Genomic DNA, 25142 nt, shown 5'->3' with positions numbered 1-25142 from the left:
GCTCTGAATCAACTACCTGGCCCGAGGCACATCACGGAACCTCCAGATCACTCCACTTCTCCACCTGCCAGAGTGTAGGGAAAAACCCAACCCCCTAGGGGAGGGGCCAGGCCAGGTTAGTTAAAGTTCAAGGCAATCTGACAACATTCAGGGCACAGCCCTGGGTGCACAGAACAGACCTCAGTGGCTGTCCAGGCACAGAAACTCTCCCTTCTTTAAGGATCCTAGAAACTCTTGGGAACAGAAACTCAGCCCAGAACAAATGACACGAGGCTGCTTAAAATGCAATATGCCCCAAAAGATGAATCATTGTATTGCAGATGGGAGGCATCTTGGTACAATGTAAAAGAGAACCAGATTTGGAATCAGAGGAGAGATGCAGGGGTGAATCCCAAGCTCTGTTATTTACCGCCTTATTAAGCAAACTTGGCCACGCCACTTAATCTCTTTCTGGTCCTCAGTTTCCTCATCTGGAAAATGAAGGAGTTCGACATGGTGGCCTTTAAAGTCCTCTAGCTTGACATCTATGGTCCTATGCCTGTGTGACCTTGGGCAAGTCACAACACTCTTGGACCCAGTTCCCCATCTGTACAATGGGCAGGTTGGACTAGATGGAATCTAAGGTCCCATCCAGCTCTAAATCTAAGCTGTGATGGAATGTGAACAAGCAATCCAATGGACTTCCTGGAGGTGATGGACTGGCACACAGGAAGATTACAGAAGAATGTGCCAGAACCCAAATGGTAGAAAGTCTAATATATACTCGTTAATCTTATGCTGGCTGCATGGTGACACAGCGGATAGAGTTCTGGACCTGGAGTTAGGAAGCCCTGAGTTCAAATACAGTCTCAGATGTTAACTAGTCATGTGACCCTGGATAAGTCACTTAATCTCTGTCTGCCTCCATTTCCTCAACTGTAAAATGGGAATAAAAATAGCACCCACCTCCTAGGGTTGTTGTGAAGACTGAACGAGATAATATTTGTAAAAAGCACTTAGGGGACAGCTAGGTGGCGCAGGGGATAGAGCACCGGCCCTGGATTCAGGAAGACCTGAGTTCAAATGTGACCTCAGACATTTGACACTTACTAGCTGTGTGACCCTGGGCAAGTCACTTTATCCCATTGCCTTGCCAAAAAAAGAAAAGAAAAGAAAAAAGAGGGAAAAAAGCACTTAACACCGTGCCTGATATCTTGCTTTTTTCCTTCTTTCCTTCCTCCCTCTCTCCCTCCATTCCTTCCTCTCTGCCTTCTAAGTAGCAGATTTGGCAGGAGCAAAGTCCAGAATAAGATAAAGCTGAATGTTACCCTGTCAGTCATGAGCACATTCTCACAAGAACAGCTAAGAAATGACACAGAAGGCCCTGCAGAGACACTTGCTAAACTGTATCCAATCTCACCAGCCCATCTGATTTCCCAAGTCAAGTCTCTAACCAGGTGGGCCAAGACTGTGCAGGCTGGAGTCCTGGGGCCCCTCATGCCTGGCCATAGTCCCACCTGGCCCAAGGCCTGAGCTGCCTGTTTCCATACCAAACATTGGCCTCAACTCCCAGACTCTGTGGAATCTTGATGGCCAGTGCCAGGAAAGGCCTTGCAGGGCCCATGCTGACGACTCGGGCTGGGCCACACGCATCAGGAGGCTTTCTCTACACTAATGCTGATCCAACAGAAAATCAGGAAATATTATAAACCAAAGATCAGCAGGGCTGGGAGAAAGTAACCAGAGAGGGAATGATAAAACCCAAACACAAGTACAATGCCTTGTTACTTTATATCCAGTGGCAGATGCAAGTATTTCCAAGGCGGGGGGGGGGGGGGGGGGCCGCGGTGTGAAATGAAGGCAAAGAAGCATTTCTGGAGTGCTGAATAAAGAGATGGCCTCAGAGCTCTGGGTTCAAGTTCTAATTCTGACCCATACTGACTGTGTGAGCCTGGCAAGACAGCTTTAGGTGCCAACCTACATTGATAAAAGTTCCTTACATCAATAAAACCCCAGGTTCAGTCTCTGTCCCTGAGGGAAGCTGCTGAACCATCAGTCATCCCTGAGGTCAGCCAAAGGCCCAGAAAGAAGGAATCCTGACATTTTTCTCAGAAGTATTAGATTCAATCTAATGCTTGAACTCTGAAGAACCGAGCAGTCCAGGCTGTGCCAGCCCTAATTCCACAGACTGCTCGTTTCCAGGTAGGGGCCAGAAGGTCTTTCTTCATTAAAGGTGCCACTTCCAGAGAACAAACTGATAGCCCATATTTTGTGAGCTAAAAGAAAAAAAAAGGCTTTTTTTTTAAAAGGAAAAACCTACATGGTGGCACAAAAGTTAGATATTAGAGACAACCTAAAGGAGAGAAAAGAGAGGACTGATAAGCGAAACTCACAGAAAACATTTTATAGCTAAAGGATTTGACATCCTCCTTACCTCAGCCTTTACAAACATTGTCGACTACGATTTGGTCAACAAGCACTGAGATATAGGCCCCGATGCTAGGGGCCAGGGAAACCAGTATATAGGGAGGGGGCCCACTCTTCATTCTGCTTATTGGACAACGCCTAAGATACACACCTGGATTTCATTTCTTACCATGCATCTGGTTTTACAACTGACCAAATGAACAAACATATCATGGAATCAACTTGGAACTGGGAGTCAGGAAGCCTGGGTTACTAGCTACAGCTCTTCTTCTAACTGTGATTCCGGACAAAACTTGGGGGTTAGGTAAGGTGATCTCTAAAGTATCTTTCTGTTCTGACCTTCCAGGGGGAAAGAAGCACTAGTTCTAGAGTCAGAGGACCTGACTGGTGGCCCATCCCGTAGTCCCTGAGGCCAATGGGATCGCTTGAGTTTGGGAGTTCTGTGTAGTAGTAGGGCTAAACCCATTGGGTATCCTCACTATCTGGCACCAATATAGTGAGCCCCAGGGAGTGAAGGGCTACCAGGCTGCCAAAAGAGGGACGGACCAGCCCAGGCCAGAAAAACAGAGCAGTTAAAGCTTCTGTGTTGATCAGTATTGGGATCAGATCCATGGGTGGCTACTACCCTTCCAGGCTTGGCAAAATAGGGAAACTAAGTCTTAAAATATGATAATATGGATATCAAAATAAAATATAATAATATGGATATAAAAATAAAATATAATAATAAAATAAAATGAAGTGGTGGGGACCAAATTATCTCTAAGGTCCCTTCAAGCTCCCAAGTGGGGATTCTCTGATGGCATCAGTGCAGTGTAGGAAGGGAAAAAATTAAAAGCTAGGACTTCCCTATCCTCCTTCCCTGTATTACTGGAATAATACGCAAGGCACACACTGGAATGCCAATCACCAAAATCTACCAAGCAAATATGGAACTCTGTGGAACTCACCCTAACATGGAAGAGCTAGGAAGGGGCTACTAGCACTTACCCCTGAACCGTACCTGCTTTCAATTCAGGAAGTGTCTCAAGGTTAAGACCATTCCAGGCTCCTGGGCCAGGAATATAACAATTTCATCTAGCATCAGGACAAGCAAGGGCTCCTCCACCCCATCACTCCCTCACAAGAGACTCCAATGAGATTTCAAGGAGTGCATCTCTTGGGACCATTATTTTTTATTTCAATGAGGGTGGGTAATCTACTCTGTGTAGGGCCTGCTGCCAATTTTTTTTTTTAATAGTAGGCAGATTTCTCAGCTGAATCCCACACAGCCTGACCACTGTGGGCTCAGGAAATTCAAATACATTTTCACAAAACCTAATTAGGAAGGTAAATCTGCTGCCAATGAAATAATAGCAGCATTTCACATGTACAAAGTGCTTTAACATTTGCAAAGGCTTTTTATATATTACCTCATTGGATCCACCCAACAACTCTGTGAGGCAGGTGCTATTATGTCCATTTTACAGATGAGAAAATTGAGACCCAAAGAATTTCAAATTACTTACTCAGTTAAGTGTCTGGGGCAGGACTTAAAGCTAAATCTTTCTGACTCCAAGTCCAGAATACTTTCCAAGCAACTAAATGACATAGGGCATAGTCAATTAGTCAATAAGTATTTATTAAGCACCTATGATAGTACCAGGCAGTGTGCTTCGCATAGAATGCTGGATTTGGAGTCTGGAAAACCTGAATTCAAATTCTGCCTCAGACATTTACTAGCTATGTAACTCCCAGGCAAGTCAATTAACCTCTCTTAGCCTCAGTTTGTAAATTGGGGCTAATAATAGAACCTACCTACCTTCCAGGGTTTTTGTGAGGCTCAAATGAGGTAACATGTGTAGATGACTCTGCAAACCTTAAAGCATTATATAAGTACTTGCTATTATTATTCACTATACCTCAATGCTTCTCATGCAATGTCTTCCCGAGTATCTAACACTATTTCTGTTCTCCATTAATGCAGAAAAATTGCAGCAGATTGTAAAGAAGAGTATAGATATGTGAATCTCTGCATCTGCCTTCCTGGACCATACAACTTACTCTAAATCAAATTTATACATAAAATTCCTCTAGTGATGATCTTAAAGATGGTCCTTCCTCTTCCTCCTAGTGTGGTATGATGGAAAGAGCATCCTGCTGGGCTACCATATTATCTGGGTGACTTTGGGTAAGTCACTTATTCTCCCCAGGTCTCAGTTTCCTTCCTCGTAAAATGGGAGAGTTGGGCTGGCTCACAGGATCAGAGCTCTACAGTGGGAAGGAACCTCAGAGTCACATAGACCAGTCCTCTTGTTTTATAGATGAGGAAGCTGAGGTCCAGGAAAGGGAAGTAATTTGCACGTGTCACGTTGCTAGTAAATGGCAGAGAGAGCATTTGAACTTAGACTTCAAAGTCAAAGGGTTCTTTCCATTCTGACTTTGAACTACACTGGGTCCTAATGTCCCTCTCTTGTTCACATTGTATCATCCACTGTCCCTACTCGAAGGGCAGATGCCCAGAGCCTAGGCAAAGAATGAACAACAAAACTCCTACTGGGGTCACTTGGAGAATATGAGTCTAAAAATAACAGTCAATTCTCAATTATTTGCACTAATAGGACAGCAGCAACAGTCACATTAAAGCTATGGCTTTCTTTTCATTGGAGAAGCTCAGCACCTAACCTTTGCCACTTGCTGTGGTGGGGTGGATGACTACCTGGTGGTTTGGGGCTGTTAATTGAGGCAAATAATCTTGCTGGCTCCCCTCTTACTTCCAGGGAACCCTTGGTATTTGTATCTCAGTAGTCAGATGCACTTCCCAGAAAGCACTCGGACACAGTCACTATGGGCCGAGACACCAGACAACTGGTAGTGAGAGGGGAAAGCTACGGTTTCCTAAGTACAAGACTACCTAGCTAGAGGCCTTTGGTAGGATAGGCTGGGCCCCTGGGCAGCTTGTCTCAGAAGCCTGGGAAGAGCACTTTGGTGGTTGTTAAAAGTCCAACAGTTTTTATCAGAGCATGAGACTAAAGGATTGTCTACATGGTGTGAGTTGAAGGAGCGTCATGATGGGGTGAAGTCAAAGGACCAAGTAAAGATCCAGGCTCTGCTACACTTACTACCTATGTGATCTAGGACAAATCACTTAAGCCTCTCTGGGCTTTAGTTTCCTCTTCTGTAAAACGAGGGCCTCTAAGGGCGTTTCCAACTCTATCTATGATTCTAAGATCTTTTACTTGAAAATTTCCACCCTACCAATCCCTGAAATTCTACCATTAGTGTTTCATTCCTTTGGATTAAACAGTGCACTCTTCTTGTGGTTCTCCTTTAATAAATACTGCCTAGTGATAGAGTCTTATTGTATCTGATGATGAGTCATTTGTGACTCAAAGACATACCCTCTTCAGACTCAGATCAATCACAGCTTCGCTATAGAGCATCAACGTGAACAGACGTCTGGGAGGCATGGTGATGAGGGATGCTTCTGCTGATGCATTTGGTAGTCTGAGCTGCATTCAAGATACCGTAAAAGGAAATGGTCCTTCCTACTGCAAAGTGCTTATGGTGGCTCAGGAGACACTTAGCTGAAAAGACTAAATACCTATCTCTCCATCGCTCAGTCTCTCTCTCTGTTTCTCCCTCTCTGCATCTGTCTTTCCCTCTCTCTATGTCTGTCTCTCTCTCTCTGTGTCTCTCTCTGTTTCTATTTCTCTCTGTCTCTTTCTTTATGTCTGTTTCTACCTCTCTCTCTCTCTTCCTCTCTCTCTTCTCTCTCTCTCTCTCTTTCTCTCTCTCTCTCTCCCCATACCCACACATACATACACACATATATGTATGTAGAGAGGGCTTGAGGGGAGGGGAAGATTGAAAGGGGAGGAAGGTAGAGAGGGGGAGAGTCAGAGGGAGATTCTGAAACCAAAATTAAACTTTTTTAATACTGTTGCAAATCATGATTCTCACATTCCTTCATTCAACAAATTCTTATGCACCCCTGTGTACTTTGCTAGGAGCAGAAGAGGATTGGGGCAGATACAAAAGATAAATAAGAAACTGTTTCCTGTCCTCAGGGACCTGACAATGGTCCTGCAACATGTTTCAATCCAGGCCCCTGAAACATTTTGCAAGTGGTCGATTCCATCTCAAGGCACCCTTCAGGTTTCCCCAAGATGGATACTGAGACTTAGGGAGTTTTATCACACAATAATCCATGAGTCAGAGCTAAGCCTGGACTACAAGACGTATTCCCTAATAACTACTCAGTTCTGCTGTGCTTTCTTCAAAAAGAATTTTCTTATTCCTATCTTTTGTTTTCACATCACCATAATTTCTGAATGTATCCCTCCGCTGTTCCCCTAACCTGCGAGGCATCCCTTATGACAATAAAAAGTAAAGAAAAAGCCCCAAAAAGTAGTTCAGCAAAACTAAACAATATATCAAACGAATCTGACATTTCACCCATTGTTTCACACCCAGCTCCTTATTTCTGCAAAGAAGAGGAGGTACATTTTCTTCTCTCCCCTTTGGGTCTGCCTTGCCTTTAAATATACAGCCACAGACACAGATATAGACACATACATACACAAATATACTTTCATCCCTCTAAGTTTTCCTGGGAATGTGAAGAAAGTGGGACATAGGTAGGCAGGGATCTCTTTGCTGAAGTTACGTTCTTGGCATGCCCCTGAGATTATAGTAGGATTTGGCCACAGACGCTCCTGATTGCTTTTCATTTCAGATTGATCATATGAGAAAAGTGACCAATCCTGAAACTAGGGATTCATGAACAATGGGTCTCTCCATCGCTGTAAACCTGCTGAGGGCCTGGCCTCCTTGCCAGACACAGTGCCATGCAGACCTATGCACTCTGAGGGTGATGCAACATAGATCAGAAGGGAAATGTCAGACCCTGCAGTTTTCCCATTCTAAAATCACACCTGACCTCCTCTACAATGAACACAGAGGTACCTGCCTCTGTGTAACACCTCCTTCAAATGCCCATGAAAATCTAAATAATTAAAAGAGTAAAAAGGCAGAATGTATTCAATAGTGATTAGGCCTGATTTATTTGAAGCCCTGGTCTAGGGCCCACTAATAAAGGGGATTTGGGTAGAGTCAGGGATTCTTACCTGACGTCTGTGGGTCTGTGGATAGATATCAAGGGATACTTGAACTCAGATGGGAAAAAAATTACATCATCATTTGAATATAATTGGTTTCCTTTGCAATCCTATTTTATTTCACACTTTAAATACAATTGTTTAAAAATATGTTTAAAAACATTCTTCCGCGAAGGTGTCCACAGGCCTCAGCAGACTGCCCAAAGGATGGATGACATAAAAAAGATTAAGAACCACTGGACTATAGTGGGATTTCTTACCACACTGATGCCAGGGAAAGGGAATGAATGACAAGCCTTATTATGGACCACAAATCTTAGGCTTCCGGGCCTGCTTAGGGGTGGGGAGGGTGACCTTGGTTTTGGTTTGAGATGTCCCTTTATCCCCCCAACACTGTCTGTGTTGCTTTTTATGGGGCCTGACATTCCCCTTAAGAGATACATTTCTTTGCTTTTAGAAGGCTTTTCAACCTTTAAAAGCTCCCTATTAAAATCTAAATAGTCCTGGGAGAGAGAAAGTCTTAAAAATCTTAGTGGTGAGGAATGGATGACAAAGCCTACAAAAATAGGGTACCTGAGAGGATCATAGATTTAGACCAGGAAAGAACTCTGAAGGCCATCTTATACAACCCCCTCATTTTACAGATAAGAAAACTGAGGTCCAAAGAGGTAAGATCACTTGCCTAGGGTCACACTGATAGAAAGTGGCAATCAGAATTCAAACCCAGATCCCTTGATTTTACATATAGTACTCTTTCCACAGTGCCACACCTGCTTTCCATTAGGGGGGTCAGGAATGGGAAATATAATGAAAGAAGTGGTTGTGACTGGTAGAAACACTCATAGCTCACAAAGCCCCTCCTAAGACCCTGGTCATTAGTGCCCAGTTAGGTACCTTTGGAAATTACCTTATATTACTGCTTCACCCAGTCTAGGAAACCTATAGACCCTTTCTCAAAAGAATGTTTTTAAACAAATCAAATAAGATACAGAGGAAAGGAAACCAATTACAGAGAGGTGTGATTAACAAAGCCTATGACATAGTCGAATTATTTGAATTTTCATTGTATACTTGCACTAAGCTGGAGTCAATTACCATATTTTAGGTATAATTATAACTTTGAGTAGTCTAGATTCAAATAATGTGACCACTTCAGGAATTCATTATGTGGTGCTAACTGAGACCCAGTTGTATAATGAAAAATAATTAGCAAACTATGAAACAGACGAGCTTACCAGGAGTGCTGGTGGGTACCTGTGGTCCCTGCTATTAGGAAGGCTGAGGCTGATGGATAGCTTTAAGTTCAGAAGTCCTGAGTTGCAGTGGGCTAAAGCCAAATGGGTGTCCTCACTAAGTCCTGCACCTAAATAGTTCCTAGAAGTGGAGGACCACCAGGCTGCCTAAGGAGGGGTAACTGGCCCAGGTCAAAAATGGAGGAAGTTGAAGCTTCTATGCTGATCAACAGAGGGGTTGGGTTACTTACTAATTATGTGACCTTGGGCAAATCATTCCACTCCTAGAATTCTTAAAATGGGAATGATAAATTGGGTGTGGTGGTACATTCCTGTAATCCCTGACTGCTAGAAAGACTAAGGCTGAAGGACCTCTGGAGCCCAGGCTGGGGTCCACAATAGGTTCAGTAGTAATATGGTAAACCTCTGGGAATCAAGGGCCACCAGGTTGCCTAAGGAAGGGTGAACTGGCCCCATCTGGAAAATGGAGCAGGTCAAAGCTTCCATACTGATCAGAGTTGGAACTGGGCCTATGAGTGGCCCTGTACTTCCAGCCTAGGTGGGATAGACAGCTGGAAGGAGGGAAAGAAGGAAGGAATGAAGGAAGAAAGGAAGGAAGGAAAAAAAACAGTTCATGGCCTTCAGGTCAATTATTTTCTCTCCCTACCAGTGTTCCCCTTCTACCACTCCCCTAACCAAAAGTGCAAAGACTGTGCTCTTTACTACCTATATGACAATAGGAAGATCATTTAACCTTTTAGGGCCTCAGTTTCCTTATCTGTAAAATGAGGGCAGTATCCTTCCAGCTCTCAATCCTATATATATGACACACAGATTATTATTATTTTACAATGCTTAATTCCTTTATGTATTATAAGCACAATATATGTATTATACACATTATAACCATAACATATAAAGGACTTAATAATAATAATAATTACCATTTATATTACATTTTCAAGGTTTGTAAAGAAAACACTTCAATTGCTATATGAGCTTCAAGGGGGAAAAGTTGTTATTAATAATGAGATCAAGGAAGACTTCCTGAAGGAAGTGGTCAATTGTTAATTGAAAAAAATTAAAATTCAAGTGTTTGCTTTGTTTGTTTGTTTTTAAAGAGCAGAACCATAGTTCAAACCCAGTCTTCCGACTCCAAATCTAATACTCACTTCCAGCACACCATATTGCCATATAAGGCATGAGAGCCCATGAAGGCAGGAACAATGTCTTTGCTACACTTTGCATCTTTCCCAGTGCCTAACACAGGGTTGTGCACACAGTAAGCACTCAATAAGTGTGGAATTGAATAGGAAGGAGAGGCTTCAAATTGTTCTTGGGTTCTCACTTACAAAATAAGGCAGAAAATGAGAGGAAAGAGAACATCCCGTCATCAGTGAGAAAGGACAATGGAAGGAAGGCTTGGTGCCACACAAAGTAGAGGCCAATGGCCCTATATACTGCAACAGACCATGAACACACACGAATAATTACCTTAATTGTAATTAATGTAAACAAAAGTTTACAACCTAATAGGGGATATAAGTAACACATACCAACACTGCACAAGGTATTGAGGCAGCTGGTAGCACAGTGTATAGAGTGCTAGGCCTGGAGTCAGAAAGACCTGAATTCAAATATGGTCTCAGAAACTTACTATACCTGTGTGACCTGGGCAAGTTACTTAACCTGTGTCTGCCTCAGTTTTTTCAACTGTAAAAATGGGGATAATAAGAACATCTTCCTCCCAGGGTTGTTGAGTGGATCAAATGAGATAAGATTTGTAAAAATCTTTTGTGCTTTTTGTGATTTGTGCTTAGCACAATACCTGGCACATAGTAGGCTCTTTATAAATACTTATTCCTCTTCCCTCCCTTATAAGCATTAGGTAATAAATAATATGAGTGGTACACATTTAATTGTTTTTTTTCCCCCCACATAATAGAATTTTATTTTTTCCAATGACATGTAAAGATAGTTTACAAATTTAATTGTTTTAAGAGTACAGAGGAAGGGAAGAAAAAAGCTCACTTCTAGGAGGTGACTTTGAGCTGAGCATTGAAGGATGGAAAGATGCTGAAGGGCAGGGGGGTGGGGAGCATACTCCAGCAAGAAAGAACAACATGAGCAAATGTGAGGAGGCAGGAAATAACAATGAAACAGTCATAAGATCATAGCTCTTCAGTTGTGAAGGGACTTCAGAGATCATCTAGTCCAACTGTCTCATTTTATGGATTAAAAAAAAAACCAAATGTCCAAGGAAGTTAGTGACTTACCCAATATCACACAGGCAATAGGTATCAGAGGCAGAATCTGAACCCAGATTGTAGAGTCAGAGCACCTATCCATAGTATCACTGTATCACATAGAACATGCATTCAGGGAACAGGAAATAGTTCAGTTTGGCTGGAGCAGAAGGGGTGTTCTAGGTGCCAGTAGGCGGTCCGACTAGAAAGGTTGATCTGAGCCAAAATTTGGAGAGCTGCTGCCAAATTAATGAGTCAGGGCTTTGTTCATTAGGTCATGGGTAGCCACGGATCATTTTTTTGAGCAAGGCAGAGGCATGATCACAGTGGCACTTTAGGAAGCAATGGTATTCATAATGGTAGGTCTGAGTCATCAAGAAAAGATTAAATCATGTTCAGCACACTTTGTTTGATGAATTGTTGTGGCCAAAGACTCAGCTTTAATAAACTTTCTTTACCAAATAGATAATTCCCAGCACACAGGGGAAGCATGTAGAAGGATTTCCATTTAAATGGTTAAAACTCGAAAACGGTTAGTATTTCAAGGGATGAGCTTCAGTTATCTGGAAGATTCACTTCCTTGGAAGAGCTTATTCCCATCCTGTCATAGATCTCAAATCCTCAGGTGCTAACAACCTAACATTGAGTTAGCTGACCAATCAATCCATATTAACCAATCAATCAATAAACATTTATTTAGTGGCCACTGTATGTCAGGCACTGTGCCAAGTGCTGGGGATAGAAAAAGAGGCAAAAGACAGCCCTCAAGGAGCTCACAATTTAACGGGGGAGACGACAACATGAAAACAAATATGTACAAACAAGTTATGTGTAAGGTAAATAGGAAATAATTAACAGAAGGAAGATACTAGAATTAAGAGGCGTTGAAGAAGGCTTCCTGTAGAAGGTGGGATTTTAGTTGGGACTTAAAGGAAGCCAGGGAGGTCAGTAGTTGGAGCAAAGGGGAGAGATCAACCACTCAGTCAACATGTATTTATTAAGCTCCTCCTATGTGCCAGGCATTGTGTTAAGTTCTGTGCATGCAAAGAAAGGCATGGGATACAGGAATGAATAAACTGCATTCTACTCAATGGTTCCATATGAAGCATATGGGAACATAAAGATCTGGAAGGGACCTAATTCCACCCCTTCATTTGACAGATGAGGAAACAGCACTTCTGTAATTCTGTAAACTGCAACCCCTGTCAGATGGATCTGGGCTGGAAAGTGTTTTCCAGGGAGAGTCTCTGTAATTTGCCCAAGGCCATGCAGGTAGTATCAGTCCCACTTGGCATATGTCTGGCCTATCCATAGTAGGAGCTTAATCAATGCTTGTTGACTGCACTGTGGAAAAGTATCAGAAGAGAGCTTTGAACCCTAGTCTTTGACTCCAAAGCCAATGTTCTTTCCATTGTACCAGGAGTTGCCAAACACACGCTTTTTGGGAGATGAGAACACAGTAGGAGAACTTAGGTATGCATCAAGATCTGAGGACTGGCTGACAGTCACCCTAACAGGAAACACAGAACCAGCTTGGTGGAAAAAACAAGGAAGCTACCCTCTGCTAAGCAGCTCTTTGCCTGGAATCTCTACCCTGATGCTCCTGGGTTTTATTGCAGATTTATTGCCAGGAAATGACCCATATGGACAACTCTTTTCACTGTAAACTCCCAGGATTCTTTCCCTTCCCCTCCTCCAAAAATGGTAGCTGAGGTGCAAAGCTGGGGTCTGGGGAGCAGGGGGATGCAGAAAGAGCCAGGGAGGGGGAAGGATGGGAGTGGAGGAGAGTAGAGGATGAAAGGAGAGGAACAGAGGTGGAGAGGAAGGAGAAGAAGAGAGTGCACTAAGAGGAGAGTATGGTAAAAGGGTGTGTTCTGGGAAAACCCTAATTCCTTTTTGCTTCTGTCTCCAGCCCTGTTCTCACTTAAAGCTGTTGCTCCAGGGCCTGCCCTAAACTATGGGTACCTCCTCTTCCTGCTTATCAGTAAGGGAGCCTAGCCTAGATAGTGTGACCACCCCCAAAGCATGATTTTGATCTAGCCTGGGGTTTAATTTAAGGGGATCAGACCGGATCAAAGAGTTTAGTAGCTATTTCAGTTGAAACCCTAAAGCAACTAGGTAACCTAACAAAGCTGTCACCAGGAAAAAAAAAATCCATCCCCTTTTAACTCTCCTACAAAGGAACTGGGCATCATATGCATCAAATGGTAAAAATCCAAGGGGTGTGCATGTGTATGTGTGTGTGTGTGTGTGTGTGTGTGTGTGTGTTTGTGTGTGTGTGTGTGTACATGGAGGGTGGTAGGGATGGAATCCCATATTCATTCTTTTCTAGTAAGAAAACTCAGAGAATAGCACATCTTCCTTTCTCCCTTCCCCCTGCATTATGCCAGATCCCAGTATTTGCTGTAGTTGATTCAGTTTCCAATCAGATGGATTCATCATGAACTGCAACCCCTATCAGATGGATCTGGGCTGGAGAGTATTTTCCAGGGAAATGGAGAGGCCTCCTAACATGCCAGGCACATGATTTAGAAAAGGCCACCCAGTTAGATAGGGTGCCACACGTGCTGGGAACTAGACTCGGAGCCATTACTGAAATGGCAATTCAATATTGAGAGGCAGATAATGGGTAGAAAATCTCTCTAACTCAGTACATCCCTGGAAACCCTACACAGGCAGTAGAGTTCAGAGACTGCTTAAATCAGAATCTGGAATCCTTGGGTCTTAAGAGTTGAAAGGGGACTCAGAAATCATCTAATACTATTTTATTGAGGAGGAAACCCAAGGCCCAGAGAAAAGTGACTAGTCCAGGGTCACAAAGCAAATTAGTAACAGAGTCTAGACTGGAGTACAGGGCTATCTATCTTCCCACTGCCCCATGCTGCTTTGTCTTCACTGGAATGTAAATGAATGATACTCTGATGACATCAACATATTTCAGGGGAGACACTTTTAACAAATTCAGTTCAAACAAATAATTATTAAGCATCCACTATGTGTTAGACACTGTGCTCTGTGCTAGGCAATGAGGACACAAAATAAATCAAAACTGTCCCTATCCTCAAGTAGTTAACATTCCAGTGGGGGAATGGAACATGTACATGGAAAAGTAAATACTGGTAATATACAAATTAACAAAGCAATCTTAAGATGGGGCAGATAGGTGATGCAGTGGATAGAGTGCCAGGCCTGGAGTCAGGAAGATCTGAGTTCAAATCCAGGCTCAGGTGTTTACTAGCTGTGTGACCCTGGACAAGTCACTTAACTGTTTGTCTCAGTTTCCTCATCTGTAAAATGAGCTGGAGAAGGAAATGGCAAACTACTCCATATCTTTGACAAGAAAACCCTACAAAGTGTCATGAAGAGTTGGATATGACTAAAACACTACAGAACAACAACAAAAATTTTAAGAGGAACAGAAAACAACTAGTTGGAGGTCAATCCATCAGCAAATATACACTAAGCATCTACTTATGTGCCAGGTACTATGACAGCCAGGGATCTAAATATAAAAGTGAGACTGTGGCATGGTTTGGGTTATGGGGGGGGGGGGCAAGAGAGGAGAGTCATTGTTAGTCCTCATTTCCCCTCACCCCAACATTTGCTCAGATGGAACTGCCCCGAGCTCTTTTCTCCAACTTTGGGATGTCTCTTGTGACTGAAGAATAAAATAATCCCCACTTACATTGGAATGGATAGAGGCCCTTTGCAGTGGGTGGCACCAAAGCTATGCTTTAGAGCAGGGGTTCTTAACCTGGGGTCTGTAGATAGATTTCAGGGGGTCTGTGACTTGGATGGGAATAAAATCACATCTTTAGTTCGATATAATTGGTTTCCTTTGTAATGCTATTTATTTTATTTTAGGCAATTAAAAACAATATTACAGCTTTTAATCTCTCCTACTGGGGGAAGCTCAGGCTGGTGGGTCATCTGTGTCTGAGAATTGTGAGCTGCTCAAGCTGACTGGATGACTGAACTAAATCAGGCACCAATATTGTGAGGTCTCTGGGGGTAAGTGTGTGTATGTTTGGGGAGGAAGGGAGAGGGGAATCACTAGGGTGCCTAAAGAGCAGCAACAAACCAGCCTAGATAAGAAAAGTGGAGAAGGTTAAAGCTCCAGTGCTGATCAATATTGGGATCAGGGCCATGAGTAGCTTCTCCTTCCAGCCTAGGCGAGATAGGGAGACCCAGTCTCAAAACCAAAGCAAACACATTCTTCTGAGAAGTGGTCCATAGGCTTCAGCAGACTGCCAAAAGGGCCTACCATGAAAAAAAAAAAAGGAGAAGAAACCCTACTCTAAAGGAAGTCAGAGATCACAAAAGCAGACACGAGGACGGAACATATTCCAGAAATGGGGGCTCACCTTGCAAAGGCATGCAGGCAGAAACATACTGCAGCCTCATCTCACCTACTGCGTTCCTTTCTACTCCTCTTCTCTGGAAACCTGCCCCCCTCCACTCTGTGTATGAATATATAACATATGTGCAGATACATGTGTGTGTGTGTGTGTGTATGTGTGTGCGTATACACAGACACACATTTGTGTGCACCCACACACCCCTCCACCAAAGTTCTTGGCAGTAGCTAACCTTCCCTGCACCCCTCAAAATCACACAATTGAGGGGACCACCTACTCTACCAATGAGTAATATATTTGTCCCACTTTAAGGAATCATTTTCAATATTTGAAAAGGGCAGACTAGCACATCAGGGACTGATGGGGGTGGATGCTACATCCCAGAAAGCGGCAGGCAGAGATGCACAGGAGGAGGGACATCTGGTGAATCCCACTTCCTTCCTCTGTATTTCTGATGCAAACCCCCTTACCCAGACAGCCCTCACCTCCACAGCATCTAGACACAAAGACAGAGAACTGGGCAGGAGACCTCAGTGCCAGGCTTTGCACAGAGGTGAGCCTCTGGGGGAGAAGCCGGGGATGCATTCTTTTGCTGACGCACAGTGCAGCTCACGCCATGAGTCAGCCCAGTTTACTGCATAAACCCAAGTATCAAGGGCTGGGTTTCTTACCGCCATGATCACCACCACTGCCAGGGGAAGGAGGAATCCTCCTAGGCAAAAATAATCTAGTGTGCAGATATCAAGCCCCTCGAAATTGAGAAAGGGAATGGGTTGAGGACTAGATGCAGAACACAGAGGGAACAGAGTTTCCTAACAGCAAACATATACTCTTTCACTTGCATACGCACGGAATACAAAGCAGGTCTACCTAAGTGTTCCTTCAATGAATTTAGGCCAAACAGGTCGAGACGACCTGTTTGTTTTCCCCCTCTCCTCAGCCCCCTACTTGACATGGCATACTCTTTGGATAAGCAGAAATACAGTTGGGGGGGGGGTCGCAAGAAGAAATGGGGAAGTAAGAATTTCTGGTAAGTTTCTTCCTGGGCAATATCTAAAAATTAATGAGGGCCTGGCCTCTTACCAACACATGAGTCAGGCCCTGAAGACTCCAAAAAAAAAAAATCTCCTTTTTTCTATCTATTTGCTTTGCTGTCAACTTCACTCTCTCTGCATTCCTAGTTTTCCAACTCACACAATTTTTGTACCCGTTCTGTGGATTTTGATGGAAGAGCATTGCAAGGTAGGCATGTTTAAGGTAGAGTCCCATTAGGGGGTTGGTATTGGGCTCTCCCTCCCCTCCCCCTACAAGCCTCACTCCATAACTTGGGAAGGTCCAAAGCTATAAAATAGGGGGGCCCAGCTCTTCAAAAGAATACCTTGAGATGTTGTATCGCTTGGTTGATTCTTTCTCTTAACAACTATTTTGTGGCTATGAACAGCGTTCCTAAGGTATATTCCTTTCACCCCTGTTAGGCCCAGTTCTAGGATCATTGCTATATGCACAATGTCCCAACAGGCTTAGTGCGGGTTTAAGCAATTAAAGGTTAAAACCACACTAAGCCTGTTGGGACATCATGTATGCATCTCTGTGTGTACACTTTTTAAAAACGACAACAATTTTTAAATACATTTACTTAGACACATCAAAGTGATTTTGCCCATGTGCTTATTCCCTCCACCAATTCAGATCCAAACATTTCTGCCCCCTAAGATCATAGACACAGCTGGAAGGATCATGGGATCACAGACCTACATCTGGAACAACCACATAACAGGCAGGAAGGGAGAGAGTTCTGGGGGGGTGGATGCACCCTCATTCCAAGGAAGGCAATCACCAAGAAACACTGTCAAGATTGTGTGTCCCCACAATACCCCTGTGAGGTAGGTTTGAGGTGGCAATGCTCATGTCAAGCTAGAAGAGGCCTGAGGCCATCTAGTCCAACAGAGGAAAACTGAGGTTAAGTGACTTGCCCAAGGCCATCCCACAGGTAGTAAGCATTAGAGGTACAATTGAGATTCAGGTGCTTTGACTTAGCAGTTAGAAAGGCACGGTGAAGTGAAAGCAGAATACATTGTATTAGAGATGGTGACTGATTTACACGTGAGAAGTTAAGTGAGGCAGAAGACAAAGGCCATGCATGCATGACTAGATAAGGGGGTAGGCTGTTCATATCACCAGAGCAAGAAATGGCAGAGGAACAGCCCAGGGTCGGTCTCCTGATATCCATGGAATATTAAAAGAACTAGAGCAAGGCCTCCAGAACATTCTTTATGGAGGATTTACAGAAAGACAGAGAGAAGAATCACACAGGATGTCTAGATGAGGGTGGGTTGCAATCTATACCAGTGAGAAGAGTACCTATGTGCCAAGAAGATTAAAGCTCTTATATACATATATGTAATATATATATACACATACATATATTATGTACATAATATACATTTAATTAAAAAAGAAATATATCTATACGCTGATGCATAATGCATTGTATATGTGCACACATGTGTATATGTGTATATATATGTATATGTGTATTTAGATAATTCTGAGCACTATGGAAGCAAATAAGAATTTGCCCTGAGCCTAATTGGAAGTGTGTATATACATATGCATATGTTCATGTATATGTATACATGTATGTGAACACATGTATATGTGCATGTGTATATTATATACACACATGGAGCTATACACAAAAGCAGCTAGGTGGTAAAGTGGATGCAGCCCTGGACTTGGAGGGAGGAAGACCTGAGTATTACTTATTACCTGTGTGACCTATGTCAAATCATTTCACCTTTCTCACTTTCAGTTCCTCATCTGCAAAATGGAGATAATGATAGCACCTACTTCCCACAGTTGTTGTGAGGATCAAATGAGATTCTATATGTAAAATACTATATACCATGCTGCTATAGGAGAGGCAACATGGTATAAAGTGGTAGCTAAAGAGAGTCAGGCAGATCTGGATTCAAATCCTGTTTCTGATATTGGCTCTGTGACCATGGGTAACTTGCTTAGGCAACCAGTGCCCCCTACCCCCACCCCCATCCCAACTTCTTAAGCCAATAAGTAACCAAAGTGCTCGAGCTCTGACTCAGTAGAATTGTCCATGGGAAGAGTTCCTCACACTGATGAAATTACGGGTCTGGACCTTAGAACAAACACAGCCAAGTGAAATGAGCCTTCTTTGGGGAGAAAGGGAAGGGATTATAAAACCACCTCTGTCATTTCTGTTATCGTAATGTGGCCCAGGACTGGTTCTGCTCTTCCCATCACTTTCCACTCTTCCTACCTTCCCTACCCCCACCCTGTGGTATAAAGATCTAGCATGGTAGTGCTGAAAAGTCACTTGACACTCAGTGTTTCCATTGAGACAGCCTTACTAAACAACTGCCTTCATCATCATCCCCATACCTGGTGGCACATTAAGTAAGGGCAGAGAGGCTGGCAAGGATGAAGGAGGCACAGGGAGGATGGGGAGAGCTGCCAACTCAGTCAAATGAAACTTACTGGGAAGGCCTTTCTGGAAGCCAGATCAAGTACCAGCTTCTGGCTGGTCAGTGAATATCTCCCAGAGGAACCCAGTAAAAGCCTCCACACTCCTAAGCAGGGCAGATATAAGGATATAACTGTAATGGGTCCAACTCAACACTCCAGCCCCAATATAGCCCAGGTCCCTATAGGTCATGGTCATGGCAGGAGGAGGGGAGTGATGGAGAAGGTTCAATATCCTCTCCCCTGGTTAGGATGGAACCCGTGCTCTGAGGCAACATAGTATGAAATAAATGTGAGTGCCTTCCCTCTGTTAATTATCTCCCACTTGGCCTGTCTAAATCTTGTTTGTATGTAGTTTAAATGTTGTCTCCCTCATTAAATTGTGAGCGGCAGGGATTGTCATTTATCTTTGCAGCCCCTGAGCTTAGCACAGTGCCTAGCACATAGTAGGTACTTAATAAATGCTGGTTGACTGACTGATGGTAAAGAGTTCTTTCTGTATTTGGGGGTCAGAGGGCTTGAGTTTAAATCCTGGCTTTGACCTTTACGATCTGTGTGACCTTGGGCAAGGCTATGTCCAGTGGTACCAAGAGTATGTTCAGTGCTTAGCACAATGTCTAGCACTATAGTGCCGAGTACATAGTAGGCACTTAATAAATGCTTGTTGACATGAATTGTTGACATAATCTGGGGGGTGGGGGAGGGGAGAAGATGACTTAGCTCTTCAGCTATAAAAAGGAGATAACTTAAGGAAGGTGGGGAAGGGAAGAAAACAAGTGTTCATTAAGTGCCTACTACAAGCACCTACTACAGGCTAGGTGCTTTACAAATATCTCATTTGATCCTTACAATAACCCTATTAGGTAAGTACTTTCATTATCATCTCTATTTTATGGTTAAGGAAACTGAGGCAGACAGAGGTTAAGTGAATTGCCTAGGGTCACACAGGAAATTTCCAAGGTTGGATTTGAACTTAGGTCTTCCTGATTGTAGGCCCAGCCCTCTATACACTTCATCACCTAGCCGCCTAGATGACGTCCAAAGGTCCATTCTTGTCTTAAAGACTCCCAACTCTCTTCTCTCACAGAATCCCACAGAATTTTAGAGCTGGCAAAGAGATCAGCTAAGAGCCAGTTAATTTGTTTTCCATCAACTCTCTCATTTTGTAAACGAGAAAACCCAATGCTAGCTCAAGTTCACAGACCTACTTTAAAGGCAGTCAGGCTCTGAACTGGGTCTTCTGACACTGTGGAGTTCTCTTCCCATTAGAACACGATGCTTATTCTTCTCCAGTTGATGGAAAACAAGTTCACCTGCTCTCAGTGAACAGCAGGCTTTGGGGATGGTCCCTCCAGATAACATCTCCAGGTAGGCCCAGGGACACAGGTAAACTCCTAGCTGCCTACATACTGCTCCAGATTTTATCTGTGCAGCCCTTCAAAATTGGGGAGGGGAAAGGATGCTCTTATTTCTTCCCCCACCCCTTTCCCAAAGAGGTAGTCTTAGACTCAGGCTCACGCTCAGGATAGGAAAGATGGCAAGGATGGCCAGGAGTTGGTTACACCCTTTCTTCCTCTCCTGAACTGGATGTTCGTGGGACTCAGTCACCCTCCTCCCTAATCACCCCGCCACGATTTCCTCTTTTCTGGAGAGCTGCTGTTTTGCAATGGGACAGTGGGTGAAAGCAAAACACGCATCGGAGGGGGTGGAGGGAGAAGGAAAGGAGGAAGAAAGAAGGCAAGGAAGAGATGTGGGTCCCAGGGAATCCCGTCAGAGAACGGTGCTGAAGGCAGCCTCCCCTTCCCCCAGCCCCCCATCCATACCGATAACTTCCATACCCTAAAGGGAAGGAGAAATTTCCAAGAGGAGACAGGTTCAACACATAGAGAGATGAGCCATAGAGGAGGTGGTAAGGTGCATACACCTAAGCTACCCGTTCCCCTCCCCCCAAAACTGGGAAGGGGCAAACAGGTGCAGCGCTCCCAGCTTCCAGGATGTGACCTTCCCCTCTAGGGGGCAGCACGAAGGGAGTGAGAAAGGTGAGGTTAGGACCCCCGCAGTCTGGAGGAGAAAGGAAGGTAGCCAGGGGTAAGGGCGGGGACTAGGAGAGGTCTACCAGAGGCGTCCACCCACTCCCCCAGTGAGAAGGGGGGGAAGAGCTACCCCCTCCCCCATGCCAAATGGCCCCCGGATCTCGGTGGGGTGGGGAGCGTCCCAGGTGGTCTCCCATCCGGGCAGGCGAGGGCTCACACAGACAGGTAGGTAGCCGGCAGGCTGGCAGAAAGGGACGGCCCGGACCCAGAGGCCCCCTCCCCCCCGCCCACCCCCGGCCCCCAGTCACTTCGCTCACCAGGTGCCCCGCAGTCCGCGCACAGCTGGTTGCCGTCTCGGTGAAGGAGCTCGAGCAGAGCCCTCTTCTTCTCCTTCGCCATGGGTGGTGCTGGAGCCCGGCGCTCGCTCCCGGCGTCTCCTGCTGTCTCTGCTGCTGCTGCTGCTGCTGCTGCCCCCGCTGCCGCTTCTCTAAATAATCTTCTTGGGGTGGGGGTGGGGTGGGGGGAGCGGGGACGGAGAGGTGGGGGTGGGACGAAGGGCTACCTCGCCGCCGGCCGCTGGTGCGGCATGGGGGGCGCGGGGGCGGGGGCCGGGGCGCGGGGAGGCTCCGGGCTGCAGCGCGAGGTGGCCAGGGCGGGGACCCAGGCGCTATGCCATCGTCCGCGGGAGCGGCGCGCCTGCCATCCTCGCAGCCCCGGCGCCCGGGCTCCGGCGGCCTCGGCTCGGGCACTGGTTCCGCATTCCTCCCCGCGGCGGAGGAGACACTCTGCTGCTGCCGCCGCCGCCGCCGCCGCCGGTGTTGGTGTCTCCGAGCGCCGAGCCGGGAGCGCACGGCGCAGCCCCGGGCCGGCCAAGCTGGCGCACGGGCGGCCCCCAGCGGCGCCTTCTGCCCCGCCGCCCCGGCGGGGGCCTGGACCCCACCTGCCCCTTCGGGACCGCACAGGCCAGAACTCTGCCCTCTGCAGCTGCAGTGACCTGGGATGCCCACTCTCGGGGGCAGGGAGGGAACTGGCCAGGGTGGCCCCGCTGAGGGAACAAAAACCTGCCCTTGGGTACTTTTTCCAGAGGGAGAGGGAGCAATCCCACAAACTGTTTTGAGATGGTCAAACAAATTCCTTACATCCCTTCCCCTCCCTTCCCCCTCTTCCTCTGCCCCCTGCTAAAATTAAAATTTAAATAACCCAAGTGTTTGTGCTGGGGTTACCCAGCTCAGGGGTAAAAACCAACGCGCTGACTTTAGCTTGAAATGAGGTTTGTAGAAATAAATCCCAGAGACTCTGGTCCTAAAATTCTGCCTCCAAGCCTCAAAAGCCTTCCCATCCCTCCACCCCCACCCCAAATGGCGCTTTTTATAGTTCTGGACTTCTTTGTTTATGGGAAAACTTTTCAGGGTAATTTCTGTCCACCAGGCAGCTTTCTCAGGCAAACAGCAGTGAAGAGATTCGTGGATGATTTAGATTTGGAAGGGACATTAGGGGTCATCTAGTCTGGAAACAAAGCCTAGGGAGGTTTAATACTAATAATAGCTAACATTTACAATTATCTCTTTGATCCTCACAATAGCTGGGGGGGGCGTAGGTGCTATTATTATCCCCCTTTTACAGATGAAGAACCTGAGGCAAACAGCGGTTAAGTGAGTTGCCCCGGGTCACATAGTTAGCCAGTAATATCTTGCTCGAGGTTACATAGCATATCTTAGAGCAAGGATTTGAACTTCTAACTCCTGATTCCCAAGAAATCCCTTGTCACAGTATCAGGGTGAGAAAACAGCAGGAGGCTCACATTAAAATGGTTCTAAAAGAACCAACCCCAACTTGATATCTTCCCAAATTAGTGGTGGAATTACCAAAGATCTGCTCTCACTCACCGACAGATCTCCTTCTGATGTACTTTGAAGGCTTGGAAAGTATTGTATAGATGCTATCTCATGAGAGCCACAACAACCATTTGAGGTAGATGCTATTGTTATTCCCATTTGGCAGATGAGAAAACTGAGACTGAAAGAGGCTTATATGACTTGCTCAGGTACACAGTTAATAAAGGAAATTTGAACCATCCAGCAGTCTTACCCACTGCGACACCTTTGTTGTTTCCCTCACGTTTGACTCTTTATGACTTACTTAGGGGTTCTCTTGGTGGAGATACTGAAATAGTTTGCCATTTCCTTCTCTAGCTCATTTTACAGATAAAGAACTGAGGCAAACAGGGTTAAGTGACCTGCCCAGGATCTCTAAGTAAGTATCTGCGGCTGGATTTGAACCCAGGAAGAAGAATCTTTTTGACTTCAGGATTGGTACTCTATCCACTATGCCACTAACTGCCTTGCCTATTCTTCAGTTTTCCTTTTTAGTATTACTACATTATTATAATTATATTTTATATTGTTATAATTATATAAGTAAGAATTATAATAATATTCTTATATTTGTATAATAATAAGTAAGAATTACTGTGAGGATTGAGACAGAGGAAAGAATTTTGTAAAGAATTCAAGTGCTTTAAAAAATTAACCAGGCATTGATGGTCATAATTTCTTGTTGTCCCCAGTTCTACCCTTAGGCATAATCAGTTTCAATCTTACTGCATAGGCTAACACCCAGGGAGAGTCTAAATTGGCCAGATTAGATATTCAGTGAGAGGAAACAGAAGAAATAAAGCTACTACTGCTGGGAAAGGGTGGGGTTGTTGAGGTATTCACTGTATCTGCATTTCTAGCCTTATCTGCTAGTTATTAGGGATCTCTGCCACCTCAGATTATTTACTTTTGTGTTTATTATTTTCACCAGGCCATATGATACAGTGGACAGATTTGGAGTCAGAGGATCCTGGGTTTAAATTCTAGCTCTGTCAGTCAGTAATCTTGGTCAAATTACTTAACTTTTCTGGGTCTCAGTTTCATAATCTGTAAAATGAAGGCTTCTGAAGGCCCTTCTAGCTCTAGAAATATGATTCCTTGGAATAATACTTTTGTGATTTTTGGCAAGTCACAACCTTTCTTGGCCTCAATATCCCCATCTGTAAAACGATAGGGTTGAACTAGGTGACCTCTTAGCTAACGTCCTCCAGCTCTAAATCTATGGTCTCCTAGTAGAATGAGGACAGGCGTTGATCTGTTTTTTCTCTTTGTATTAACTTCCCTTACCCGCTTACCCACTCAAGTTTCCCTGAGTCTTAGGCAGAGTGCCTAATACTGTACTTTTTTGTCCTGACCTATAAGAAACATTAGAGCAGCTAGGTGGTGCAGATGGAGTGTCGGGCCTGGAGTCAGGAAGACTCATCTTCATTAGTTCAAATCAGATCTCAGACACTCAGCTTTGTGACCTTGGGCAAGTCACTTCACCCTATTGGCCTCAGTTTCCTCATCTGTAAAATGAGCTGGAGAAGGAAATGGCAAACCACTCCAGTATCTTTGCCAAGAAAACCCCAAATGGGGTCATGAAGAGTTGGACACATCTGAAACAACTTAACAACAAAAATAAGGATCATTGATGTAGGCCAGTGAATAGAAATAGGGGATCCCTGTTGGCTATGTATTGACAAAGCCACATGTTACATTATCTATGTTTTATTATATTTTTATTTTAATTTTAATTTGGATTACTGGAGAGAGTTGTATGCTACCTGTAGCCATAGGCCTGCAGAGAATTTGACATGTCTGGCTGGGGAACTCCAGATCAAGAAAGTTCATTTGGAATGAAGATGCTTATTGAATTGAATTCTTGAAGACTGCTCTCCTATAAACTCTTCATTCACCAGACTAGTCTACCCACAAAAAAGACCTTTTCCCTTCTGCCTCTAGGTCTTACTCATCCATTTCCTCCTCATCTCACCAGCATACTTTGCCTCTCTTTCCACCCTTCCAAATCCTCTCATCTCCCATCAATTCAATTATCATCTGTATGCAGTCAATGCTGCACTCCTCTTGTTCACCCTACACTTGTATAGTAAAGAGCTCCCTCTGCATCTGTTGCATCTTTTCATTGCCTTTAAGACTTAAGTTTTGTGTTGCAGCTATGCCCCCGAAGCATAGTGCAAGTGTTTTGGGCTCTAAGCCCAAGTGTGCAAAGTCAGTGATGCAACTTGGTGAGAAAATAATGGTGTTAGATAAACTTCATGCTGGAATGTCTACAGTGCTGTGAGGGCTGGGAGACCCTTAAGGATCTCAAATGGTGATCAATAGCTGATGGATTATTTCAAGCTTGTGAGTTCTTCATGTTGGTGAAGGATAGCGTGTCAGAGGTAATGTTGAGA

General features: G+C 44.6%; 1 protein-coding gene across 1 annotated transcript in view; it reads right to left on the bottom strand.

Moving 5' to 3' along the window:
* LOC114052303 (arf-GAP with dual PH domain-containing protein 1) overlaps nt 1–21343 on the bottom strand; it is a 162424-nt gene extending 141081 nt beyond the window's left edge. Inside the window, exon 1 of the mRNA XM_027874852.1 lies at nt 21190–21343. Within this exon, the coding sequence (XP_027730653.1) occupies nt 21190–21271 (82 nt within the window). The 5' untranslated portion in view covers nt 21272–21343. The remainder of the gene's footprint in view (nt 1–21189) is intronic.
* Nucleotides 21344–25142: the final 3799 nt, after the last annotated feature.

This window comes from Vombatus ursinus, unplaced genomic scaffold, assembly GCF_900497805.2.
Source record: "Vombatus ursinus unplaced genomic scaffold, bare-nosed wombat genome assembly UNPS02014807.1, whole genome shotgun sequence".
Classification (NCBI taxonomy): domain Eukaryota; kingdom Metazoa; phylum Chordata; class Mammalia; order Diprotodontia; family Vombatidae; genus Vombatus; species Vombatus ursinus.
Note: the sequence above shows the minus strand (reverse complement) of the source record. Positions and strands in the feature narration are given on the sequence as shown.